This window comes from Triturus cristatus, chromosome 7 (assembly GCF_964204655.1).
Source record: "Triturus cristatus chromosome 7, aTriCri1.1, whole genome shotgun sequence".
Taxonomy (NCBI): domain Eukaryota; kingdom Metazoa; phylum Chordata; class Amphibia; order Caudata; family Salamandridae; genus Triturus; species Triturus cristatus.
The window spans coordinates 1691097147-1691109861 of NC_140590.1; the positions used below are offsets into that span (position 1 = coordinate 1691097147).

General features: G+C 45.5%; 1 protein-coding gene across 6 annotated transcripts in view; it reads right to left on the bottom strand.

The window, feature by feature from the left end:
- PEX5 (peroxisomal biogenesis factor 5) overlaps positions 1 to 12715 on the bottom strand; it is a 160911-nt gene that overhangs the window by 69339 nt on the left and 78857 nt on the right. For all 6 annotated transcript variants that reach the window (XM_085619874.1, XM_085619871.1, XM_085619875.1 and 3 more), the window contains exon 6: positions 8796 to 8898. In XM_085619874.1, the coding sequence (XP_085476000.1) occupies positions 8796 to 8898 (103 nt within the window). The remainder of the gene's footprint in view (positions 1 to 8795; positions 8899 to 12715) is intronic.

Sequence of the window (12715 nt, forward strand, 5' to 3'; positions counted from 1 at the left end):
AGTTTACTGGTGTTCCAGGGTCTAGAGTGAATACTGAAAACTTTTTGCCGGAAAGTTTTTTTCAGTTGTTTATGGACGATGTGTTTTTGGCAGAGATTGTTGAGCAGACTAATTTGTATGCCGAACAGTTTTTGAGGGACAACAGTGCCAGTCTTAAGCCACACTCTAGAGCTACCCGGTGGACTCCCACAAATGTTAAAGAGATGAAGAAGTTCTTGGGTTTAACTTTTTTGATGGGCTTGCTAAGGAAGCCATCAATGTCTTCATATTGGTCTAGCAGTCCCTTGATGGCAACGTCTATTTTTCCGGCAGTCATGACTCGTGACAGGTATTTGCTTCTGCTTCAGATGATGCACTTTGTTGATAATGGTTTAGCGTTGCCACGAGATCACCCTGACTGTGACCGTGTTTTTAAGATTAGGCCTGTCCTTGATCACTTTGTTGATCGATTTTCTGAGATTTATGCCCCTGGGAAAGAAATTGCAGTGGATAAGTCTTTGGTGTTGTTCAAGGGCCGCTTGGTTTTTAGGCAATACATTCCTAGTAAGAGGGCACGCTATGGAATAAAGCTGTATATGCTGTGTGACAGTAGGACTGGATATGTCTCTAATTTCAGGGTGTACACCGGTAAGGAATCTAGGATTAACCTCCCTGGTTGTCCGTCCACTTTTGGAGTGACTGAGAAAATTGTTTGGGAACTTGGTAGAGGATTTTTTAACAAAGGCCACCATTTATATGTAGATAACTTCTACACTGGTGTGCGGTTGTTCAGGGAATTGGCCAAAGTGGACACTCTTGCTTGTGGCACAATCCGCTCTAACCGTAAAGGTTTCCCGAAAGAACTTGTTTGTCAAAAGCTTGTGCGGGGACAGTGCAGTGCGTTGTGTTGCCAGGAGCTTCTTGCTGTGAAGTTTACAGACAGGAGAGATGTCTACATGCTGACTACCATCCATGATGAAAGCACTGCACCTGTGACTGTTTGGGGACAGGTCGCTGAAGCGCGCAAACCTGTGTGCATTTTAGACTATAATAGGCACATGGGTGGTGTTGACAGAGTAGATCAGAGGTTGGAACCTTACACTGCTCTTCGTAAGGCTTACATTTGGTACAAGGAGTTGGCTATCCATCTTTTCCACTTGGCAATGTTTAATGCTTTTGTTGTGTTCCAGGATTCTTGCCCTGAGTCAAAGATGACTTTTGCTAAGTTTCAGGAGTCTGTAATAGGCAGCCTTGTTGTAGTGGAACAGGCAAGTGTTCCTAGAGTTGGATTGGTGGAGGATGTTGCTAGATTGAAAGAACGCCACTTTCCAGATCACATTCCTCCCACACCCGCAAAAGATTTTCCCAGTAGGAGATGTAGAGTCTGTTGGCGAAAAGGTTTGCGGAAGGAGAGTCGTATGTACTGCCCCGACTGTCCTTCTCATCCTGCACTGTGTCTCCCTGCTTGTTTTAGAGCGTACCACACGCGAAAGAATTTTTGGGAGCATTCATGAGTGGTAAAGTCAACTGCCTGGTCTGTATTCTTTGGATAATTTGATTCTGTTTCAAGGTTGGTGTTAGTGCAATGTATTTAGTTGCTGTTTTTCTGTTAGAAGATTTGTATCTATTTGCGATTTGTTTTAATTTTTTTCTAAAAAAATCCTAAATGTGATGGCGGTGTGTGTAGGCTTGCGCTTGGCTGTTGGTGTGTGTGGACTGGCACTTGGTTGGTGGTGTGCGTGGAATTGTGCGTGGCTGGCGGTGTGCGTGGTCTGGCGGTGTGCATGGACTGGCGGTCTGCGTGGACTGGTGCGTGGCTGGTGGTGTGCGTGGAATGGTGCTTGGCTGGCGGTGTGCGTGGAATGGTGCTTGGCTGGCGGTGTGCGTGGAATGGTGCTTGGCTGGCGGTGTGCGTGGGCTGGCGGTGTGTGGGGACTGGTGCTTGGCTGGTGGTGTCCGTGGACTGGAGCTTGGCTGGTGGTGTGCGTGGACTGGAGCTTGGCTGGCGGTGTGTGTGGAATGGTGCTTGGCTGGCGGTGTGCGTGGACTGGTACTTGGCTGGCGGTGTGCGTGGACTGGTACTTGGCTGGCGGTGTGCGTGGACTGGTGGTGTGTGCGGACTGGTGCTTGGCTGGTGGTGTCCGTGGACTGGAGCTTGGCTGGCGGTGTGCCTGGACTGGCGATTGGCTGGCGGTGTGCCTGGACTGGCGATTGGCTGGTGGTGTGCCTGGACTGGCGCTTGGCTTGCGGTGTGCCTGGACTGGTGTTTGGCTAGCGGTATGTGTGGACTGGTGCTCGGCTGGCTGTGTGTGAGTAGTGACTTTCTGCTGGTCACTACACACACTGCTAGCTGAGTGCCACTCCACGCAATCCATCAGCCTGTGTAGTTGCTGTGTCTGGATTGTGGGCGTGTGAAAGTGATGGGCCCTTGAATGGCGCTGTGTGCTGGTGTGAGTTTTGTTATGTGATGGGCCCGCGGCTGGCGGTGTGAATGGTTTTGTATGTCTCACACGTATGAAAGGTGTATGAATGGCCTGTAAAGAGGTTGGTGCCTTGTCATGGCTTTACAGCTCACGAGCTGTGAGTCAATGGTTCAGTTTCTCGCACTTTCAATTATTACCAGTGCATTTCATTTCTGTGAAATCACTTGCTAATACAATTGTATCTACTGAACCATCACTCACCCTCGTGCCAAATCCAACCAGTATGTGTGTGTGCTTGCGGATTAGATGGCTGTGCAGTAATATTTGTCTTTCTGAAGCAGGGTGTACCTTGTCCCTTTTTGGTGAATTTTGTAATGTGTTGCTTTTGTGCCTGGTGGTGCGATTGGTCTTGTTTGTATCACGTATGAAAGGTGTGTGAATGGCCTGTAAAGTGGTTGGTGCCTTGACGTGGCTTTACAGCTCACGAGCTGCGAGTCATTGGTTTGGTTTTTTGTGATTTTAATTATTGACAGTGCATTTCATTTTTGTGAAATCTCTTGTTAATAAAATTTAATACACTGAACCATGACTCGCCCTCGTGCCAAATCCAACCAGTATGTGTGTGTATTTGAGGAATAGATGGTTGTGCTGGAATCTTTGTCTTTAGTTTCTCTGCCAAGGTACACTTTCCATGCAAGAATAACCCACCAACTGTAGATATTGTTGAAAACCCATGGGAGTTCATGGTGATGTCTCTCTTGTGAATTCAAAAATATTTTTTATCCCCAATGTCCTGCAAACCTCAAAATGTCTGCCACATTTTCTTTGCAATATTATTCCAAAATTCTCACGCTGTAGGAACAATAGTTAATCTGGTTTTGCAAGGGGGGTCACTTTGGTTTTTGTCCCGGTGCTCGGCGGCCATCTAGGGAAACCTACCAAACCCACACATTTCTGAAAACTAGACACCCGGCGGCTTCCAGGGAGGTATGGCTTGCGTGGATCCCCCAACGTTTCCTTACCCAGGATCCCCTGCAAACCTCAAATTTTGCTGAAAAAATCACTTTTGTCACACATTTTGGGGTGGGAAAGTAGTGGCATCACCGGGCTCACACAAATTTACCACCACCCAGCGTTCCCCCAGGTCTCCCGGTAAAAATGGTGCCTCACTTGTGTGGGAGGCCCAAGTACCCGCGGCAGGCAAGGGCCCAAAACGTAGTGATGGGACATATGGGATAGGCCATTTTGATGTCGCCTCGCTACGTTTTGGACCCTTGCCTGCCGCGGCTACTTGGGCCTCCCACACAAGTGAGGCACCATTTTTACCGGGAGACCTGGGGGAACGCTGGGTGGTGGTAAATTTGTGTGAGCCCGGTGATGCCACTACTTTCCCACCCCAAAATGTGTGAAAAAAGTGTTTTTTCAGCAAAAATTGAGGTTTGCAGGGGATTCTGGGTAAGGAAACGTTGGGGGATCCACGCAAGCCATACCTCCCTGGAAGCCGCCGGGTGTCTAGTTTTCAGAAATGCGTGGGTTTGGTAGGTTTCCCTAGATGGCCGCCGAGCACCGGGCCAAAAACCTAAGTGACCCCCCTTGCAAAACCAGGTGGTTTTGCGATAGGCCATTTTGATGTCGCCTCACTACGTTTTGGGCCCTTGCCTGGCGTGGGTACTTGGGCCTCCCACACAAGTGAGGCACCATTTTTACCGGGAGACCTGGGGGAACGCTGGGTGGGGGTAAATTTGTGTGAGCCCGGTGATGCCACTACTTTCCCACCCCAAAATGTGTGAAAAAAGTGATTTTTTTCAGCAAAAATTGAGGTTTGCAGGGGATTCTGGGTAAGGAAACGTTGGGGGATCCACGCAAGCCATACCTCCCTGGAAGCCGCTGGGTGTCTAGTTTTCAGAAATGCGTGGGTTTGGTAGGTTTCCCTAGATGGCCGCCGAGCACCGGGCCAAAAACCTAAGTGACCCCCCTTGCAAAACCAGGTGGTTTTGCGATAGGCAATTTTGATGTCGCCTCACTACGTTTTGGACCCTTGCCTGGCGCGGGTACTTGGGCCTCCCACACAAGTGAGGCACCATTTTTACCGGGAGACCTGGGGGAATGCTGGGTGGGGGTAAATTTGTGTGAGCCCGGTGATGCCACTATTTTCCCAACCCAAAATGTGTGAAAAAAGTGATTTTTTTCAGCAAAAATTGAGGTTTGCAGGGGATTCTGGGTAAGGAAACGTTGGGGGATCCACGCAAGCCATACCTCCCTGGAAGCCGCTGGGTGTCCAGTTTTCAGAAATGCGTGGGTTTGGTAGGTTTCCCTAGATGGCCGCCGCGCACCGGGCCAAAAACCTAAGTGACCCCCCTTGCAAAACCAGGTGGTTTTGCGATAGGCCATTTTGATGTCGCCTCACTACGTTTTGGGCCCTTGCCCGACGCGGGTACTTGGGCCTCCCACACAAGTGAGGCACCATTTTTACCGGGAGACCTGGGGGAACGCTGGGTGGTGGTAAATTTGTGTGAGCCCGGTGATGCCACTACTTTCCCACCCCAAAATGTGTGAAAAAAGTGATTTTTTCAGCTAAAATTGAGGTTTACAGGGGATTCTGGATAAGGAAACGTTGGGGGATCCACGCAAGCCATACCTCCCTGGAAGCCGCCGGGTGTCTAGTTTTCAGAAATGTCTGGGTTTGGTAGGTTTCCCTAGGTGCCGGCAGGGCTAGAGTTAAAAAACTACAGCTAGTCACTTAGCCAAAAAAGGGTCATTTTTCACTGCAAAATTGAGGTGTGACCACCTTGCGTTTTGCGCCGTTTCCTGTCGCGGACACTAAGCCGACCCGCACAAGTGAGGTACCATTTTTCTCGTAGGACTTTGGGGAACGCGGGGTGGGTGGAAATTTGTGGATCCACGCAGATTTCAGAACTTTCCATCCCAGAAATGTGGGGAAAATGTGTTTTTTTTGTCATTTTTTTACGTTTGCAAGGGATTCTGGGTAACAGACCATGGTGGGAGGCAGTCAAGTCACCCCATCCTGGATTCCCCTGGGTGTCTAGTTTTCAAAAATGTATAGGTTTGCTAGGTTTCCCTAGGTGCCGGCAGGGCTAGGGTTCAAAAACTACAGCTAGTCACTTTGCCAAAAAAGGGTCATTTTTCACTGCAAAATTGAGGTGTGACCACGTTGCGTTTTGTGCCGTTTCCTGTCGCGGGCACTAGGCCGACCCGCACAAGTGAGGTACCATTTTTCTCGTAGGACTTTGGGGAACGCGGGGTGGGTGGAAATTTGTGGATCCACGCAGATTCCAGAACTTTCCATCCCAGAAATGTGGGGAAAATGTGTTTTTTTTGTCATTTTTTTACGTTTGCAAGGGATTCTGGGTAACAGACCATGGTGGGAGGCAGTCAAGTCACCCCATCCTGGCTTCCCCTGGGTGTCTAGTTTTCAAAAATGTATAGGTTTGCTAGGTTTCCCTAGGTGCCGGCAGGGCTAGGGTTCAAAAACTACAGCTAGTCACTTTGCCAAAAAGGGGTCATTTTTCACTGCAAAATATAGGTGTGACCACGTTGCGTTTTGCGCCGTTTCCTGTCGCGGGCACTAGGCCAACCCGCACAAGTGAGGCACCATTTTTCTCGTAGGACTTTGGGGAACGCGGGGTGGGTGGAAATTTGTGGATCCACGCAGATTCCAGAACTTTCCATCCCAGAAATGTGGGGAAAATGTGTTTTTTTTGTCATTTTTTTACGTTTGCAAGGGATTCTGGGTAACAGACCATGGTAGGAGGCAGTCAAGTCACCCCATCCTGGATTCCCCTGGGTGTCTAGTTTTCAAAAATGTATAGGTTTGCTAGGTTTCCCTAGGTGCCGGCAGGGCTAGGGTTCAAAAACTACAGCTAGTCACTTTGCCAAAAAGGGGTAATTTTTCACTGCAAAATTGAGGTGGGACCACGTTGCGTTTTGCGCCGTTTCCTGTCGCGGGCACTAGGCCGACCCGCACAAGTGAGGTACCATTTTTCTCGTAGGACTTTGGGGAACGCGGGGTGGGTGGAAATTTGTGGATCCACGCAGATTCCAGAACTTTCCATCCCAGAAATGTGGGGAAAATGTGTTTTTTTTGTCATTTTTTTACGTTTGCAAGGGATTCTGGGTAACAGACCATGGTGGGAGGCACTCAAGTCACCCCATCCTGGATTCCCCTGGGTGTCTAGTTTTCAAAAATGTATAGGTTTGCTAGGTTTCCCAAGGTGCTGGCAGGGCTAGGGTTAAAAAACTACAGCTAGACTCTTCGCAAAAAATGTGTAAATTTTCAGTGTGAAAATGTGGTGTGTTCACCTTAGGTTTTGAGCCACTTCCTGTCGTGGGCACTATGCCTACCCACACAAGTGAGGTACCGTTTTTATCGGGAGACTTAGGGTAGTTCAGATTTGTAAAGCAACTGTTATTACCTATTGATTTTTGATGCATTTCTCCCTTCCAAATGAAAGACATTGTGTAAAAAAAAAGTCATTTTGAAAAATGACCAATAATTGTCATGCAAGTATGAGTATTCCCAATTTCGAAAAAGTGCAAATATACACTGTTTCTAAACTCTGTAATTTGTTCCCATTTCAGAAATACAAAGGTGTTTTTCATACCAATTTTTCCATGTATACATTTTCACACTATAATTGCTAAATACCCAGAACTAAAAAAAAAACCATTACAAAATGCTGCTCAGTTTTTTACTCTGGGTTCGTTGGGCTCTTGGTGAACCTACAAGTCCTATATATCCCCACAACCAGGAAGGTCCAGTGGATGTAACGGTACATTGCTTTCTAAGAGATGTCATAATTAGAAGAAGTTACAGGTGAAAACGTTGACTCAAAAGGCTGCTTTTTTTCAACTAATTTTTAATTTTTTCTATATTTAACTGTTAGTTTCTATAAAGAAACCTTGATGGATCTACACAAATGACCCCTTGCTGAATTTAGAATTTTGTCTACTTTTCAAAAATGTATAGCTTTCCAGGATCCATTATTGTTTTTCTACCCATTTCTACCATTAACTGGAAGGAGGTTGAAAGCACAAAAAATAGCAAAAATAGGGTATGTCCCAGAAAAATGCCAAAACTGTGTGAAAAATGTTGGTTTTCTGACAAAATTCTGTCATTCCCTAAAAGCTGGAGAAATGGTGATTTCAGCCCCACAAACCCTTTTTTGATACCATTTGCAGAGAAAAACCCAGAAGCTTTCATTTGCAGCATGTTTTTCCTCATTTTTCACAAAAAAAACAAAATTTTGCTATATTTTGACTAATTTCTGGGAACCCTCTAGGAGAATCTACAAACCCTGGGTACCTTTAGAATCCCCATGATGTTGGAAGAAAATGACGCAAATTTGGCGTGGATACCTAATGTGGTGAAAAAGTTACAGGGGCCTAAGCGCGCACTACCCCAAATAGCCCAAAAAAGGCTTAGCACAGGAGGGGAAAAGGCCTAGCAGCGAAGGGGTTAAAGTCCCTCTGCTTTGTTAAAGTCCCTCGCCTTCGGCTCGGGCCTTTAACGCTGCAGCGGGCCTTTAACAGCCTTTATAGCCCGCTACGGCGGGCTATAAGGCTATAATAAGGTCATTCAAAAGGCTGCAGCTGGACTTCTACTTACGGCCCCGAAATACTCGCCAATGGCTCCCTTCATTAGGCACTTGCAATGGGGCCAATCAATGTCAGAAGTACATTTAAAACCATAAATGCATTGCCAAATCAAGCAGACCTAGCCATGGCCCTTGTGAGAGGAAGCAGCTATGCCCCCAGTTATGTCGTTCTTCCTTGGCTCAGAAAAGGTAGGAAAAGGGACTGGGGCTTCTCGGTACTCTACTCAATGTTCAATGCACTGCCTCCTACTCATGAGGCTCTACCAGGGCTACTTCTCTTCTGAAAAAGCTGATCCAACCTGTTAACCAATTCATTTACCATCATCTGGCTGCTACCGTTAGCACCACAATGCCCTACAGCTTCACTTTCTAAGAGATACAAAATAAATAAATATAATAAAGACTATGCCCCACAAACAGCACCTACAAAAAGGCCCACATGCTTATATTCAGAGAGGTGATTACATTTTAAATAGATACTATTTAACAAATTCTCAGTAAGCAGAGTAAAGAACTGAACACCTTCACAGAGTGAGTAGTATAAAGACGGATTCTGAAAGAGCCATTAAAACCACAGCTTTGTGTGTGTTAAATGGTCACGCCTTTTATTAATAAAGGATTCAGGGTGCTGGACTAAATAGCACAAAAAACAGAGAACAAACAAAGAAAGGAGGAATGCACGCCCAAAAATACTGAAAATGTATTTGTGGAAGGATGGTTTGAGGAAAGGTGGCCTATTTCAGGCCTGAGAAAATGAATTAGAATGATGGATTCTTACCACTTCTGAGCGGTCTGGTCTTCGGCCTCCCCCAGCCAGAGCTTTTCCTCAGACTGCTCCAAGTATTCCTCGGCCCACTGTGCAGGGGAGACAGAGAGTGGATCTGGATAAAGAGAGACCAGAAAGAGTCAGTGGGTGCACACATAGAAGAATGTCTAGAACTAGCGGCTAAAAAGCAAATTCGCCCAGGGGCTAAGACTAAGGATAAGAGAAAAACATGTTCAAGACCTCAACCAGTGGGAGATGGTCACTTGTCATTAAAGTCACTGCTACACCAGGGAGTGCCAAGTTTATCACACCGAGACTTACAATCACTTTCCTTGTATTGGTGAGATGAATACATGTATTTATTTAGTGACATTGTCTTGCAGGCTTCAGGATGATCACAGTTCCTCTGGCCCTTTCACGTCAGAGATTCTAGGTGTTTTCAGGAGCTGGGGAAGCATTAAGACTTTCTTTGAACTTGGAGGGATCATGAGAGACCCACAGCCGGAACACATTCTTCTTTACTCCACTAAAAGTATTCTGATAGACATTTGCCGCAGGGCAGCTATTGGCGCTTGGCCTAACCCTTGAAATCAGTACCCCTCTAAACCCTTGGAACCTCACTGCCACAAAGAGAATCAGGGTGCCTCAATGGAGTGCATGGTGCTAGAACATTCATGCCAAGCTTCCAAACTATAGGTAAGAAGTAGGAGCAAGCTTCTAGAGGGCCAGTGAGGCTATTCAAAAACACCAAAGGAAGGACACCCTGACTCAAGCCACCCCATGCCCTGACGAGAATTTATTTAAAAAGAAAACCTGGTTGTGGCTAAAAGTTCCCCTTATGAAGGAGGGCGTACAGAGGAAATGTTCAAGGAAGAGAGAAGTCTCCTACCTTCCAGGAAGAAAATGCACAATATATTTGACAAACGGAGAGGACAATGACTGCTTTTGAGGCAAAGGTGAGTAACTGAAAGTAAATGTAAAGAATGTAGAAAATGGGGGACCAATGTTGACAACAAGGTGACGATACTAGAGATGGCGTTGAAGTGGCTGGAAGACAGCGCCATACACATTATGGAGATGTGTACTTTCAATTATGGCGCACCTGGCAGAATAGATTGATTGCCTAGAGAACAGAAGATGCTTGCTGAACCTCAGGGTCTGGGGTGGCCTGTGGTAGACGAAAGCCAGCATCTTGTGAGGTAAAAAACAAAATGTCCAGCAACGAGAGGACCCGGCACGTTGAAAAGGCAATGCAATCGCCCACAAAGGGGCAGCAGGATTGGGCAGGGAGGCTGAACGGGAAATGTTATGTTATGTTATTGATATTTGTAAAGCGCTGCAATTACCCGGAGGTGTCCTGGCGCTAGATAGTGGTGTTTTCGTGATTAGGAAGGAGGGGCCATTTCATATAGAGCAACCATAATAAAAGGTGGTCTAGTAGGGTAAAATAATGTTTGTTCGATCACTTCTGCTCGGTGTTAGGGAAATAAATCTTCAAACCCTCCTCAGAGTCATGCAAAGAAAACACAGACACCAGGCAGGGCTCAGAAATAGATTAAATGCATTTGCAGGTACCAATGCTTATTGGCATTCCAAGGCAGAAGGCAGACGCACATCCCAGTGTTATGTCTTGGAACAAGCTCCTTTTGCCTTGAGCCATTCTTGAGGGGTGTTTATATATGTTAGAAAGTGCTGTCAGCAACAAAAAAAAAGGGACACATGGGTAATCCTATAGAACATAGAATTGCCACTTAAACACTAAACACAGTGCAAAATATACTTACTGCAGTATAAGCAAACAAGGGAACATAAAACAGGTTGAGCTAAACTTAACGTGGAGAAAGGAGGCCTAAGAGTGTGGTTTATGTTGACAGCTATTGGAGGAGTAAGAGGGCAGTGACGGGCCTTGGGTCAGGCTTGAATAGATTAGTAAAGGGGTGGGGGAGCACTGCGGAGGATGGAGCAAGACATTTCGTCCGAGACAGATGTAGATAGCTCAAAGGGTCTGACATAGTGCGGGGAGAATTGGAATGGATTCCCATATCTGTGTAATACATACACATGGATATATATCTTTGCTCCCACAATATCCCCCCTTAGGATAGTCATATCATATGCCATTGCTATATGGTAAAAACACAGAAGTAGCCATGTATCAATAAAGAACATATCTGTGAATGGCATTACATAGTGTTTAAATAACTTGCATATATTGGCGCGTAGACACATCTAAGAGGTATTCCTTATTCAACATAGACAAAAAGATATACTAGTACTCAATGCATTTATATGTTATATATCTATAGCCATTAATTCAAACATTTCTTTGTGTGCTTTCTCTACGTCCTCTCGTATTTTAAGATATCTGCGGGCTAGCTCCTGCGCTGTAGGAGGTAGAACTTCAACTGCAGAAATTGAATGGATGCTCTTACTACACAATTGCTGTCCCATGCAGCAACAACACTAAAGAAAACAGAATAATATCACTATTACTATAAAGATACCCATTAGTACTAGAACTATGCTCTTCAACCATCCGGTTGGCAGCCATGACCATAGCCAGGACCAATCCTCAGAATCGCTCATGCCAGTCTCTTCTGCCTCTACAACTTTTGCAATTTCTGCCCCAGTGCCTGTATCTCTGGCAAACATAACACTGATCCATACTCTTGCCTCTTCTCTGGTATCCTTGTCCTTCATCCTGTCTATGTTGTGCACCTTGATAGTACATTCCCTCTGGCTCCTCTTCTCTTTTTACTTGCTGAAACATCATCCCCTTGTCATCTGTGCACCTTGATAGTACATTCCCTCTGGCTCCTCTTCTCTTTGTACTTGCTGAAACATCATCCCCTTGTCATTTTTAGCTGTGCCCTTTACTTTGAAAATGCCATCCCTTTCCATGGTTATGAGAAGCATGCACAACTCTTGATATCCTTTAGCAGACCAATCAGGGTGGCGTAGTTTACAACTATGGGCCACAGAATCTAACAATCCATTCATAAGTGTTTAAGGGGCACAAGCATCATTATTTTTTGCGTTTGCAAAGGGTTTGCTACCGCAATGTTTGCATTTGGGATGCATCATCGCAAATGCAAAAATCGCTATTTAAGTAATTGCAGAATTTGTGAATATTTAAATTGCGATTGCATTTAGGGAATCGCAAATTGCGATCCCCTAAATGCAATGCAACAAAAAAAAAAAAAAATCAGCAATTTCTATTTTAAGAAAAGCAAATTACCATCAACTTCCAGTTGATGGTAATTTGTGAAAACTTTGAAAAATGCATAAAAATGCATTTTTCAAAGTCACATTTTACACACACACACACACCCTTGGGGCATTTGCGTGCGCAACACGTGTGAAAATTGGAATTTCAGGGGTGCAACAGGGTATCCTTTTGGTACACTTGCGAGTATTCCTATTTGCCTCTGGGCCCATAGCAATGAATGGGAATCAATTCCTTAATTGTGAATCGCATTTGCGAGTAGCAATTAAGGAATTTTAAGGAATCACATTTTTATTTTGCGATTCCTACATGAATTGCATTTTGCGATTTCTAAGTAGCGAATCGGTAAAACTTGCTATTTAGAAATCGCAAAATGCGGGCTTGATGCATGTGCCCCAAAGTAGCTAATACTTTATATGCCACTGTCGTGCGCGGTACCCATGCACTGTTATCCCATGCTTCATTGTAGCTTAATATGTAATCTTGCCACTGACTTGCCTTACTTCTGCAACGTGACCGTGACTTGAGAAAAATCACCATGTTTGACTGCTGGGCCATTAATTGTGTCCCTGACAGACTCTAACCAATTTATCAATCTATTTTCTGTGACATCCACACTTTTTACCAAAGACCACCTGCTACCATATCCTATTTTAGTAATATTTCTACAGATCTAGGGAGGGGGGTATAGGCAATGCATGAAGCC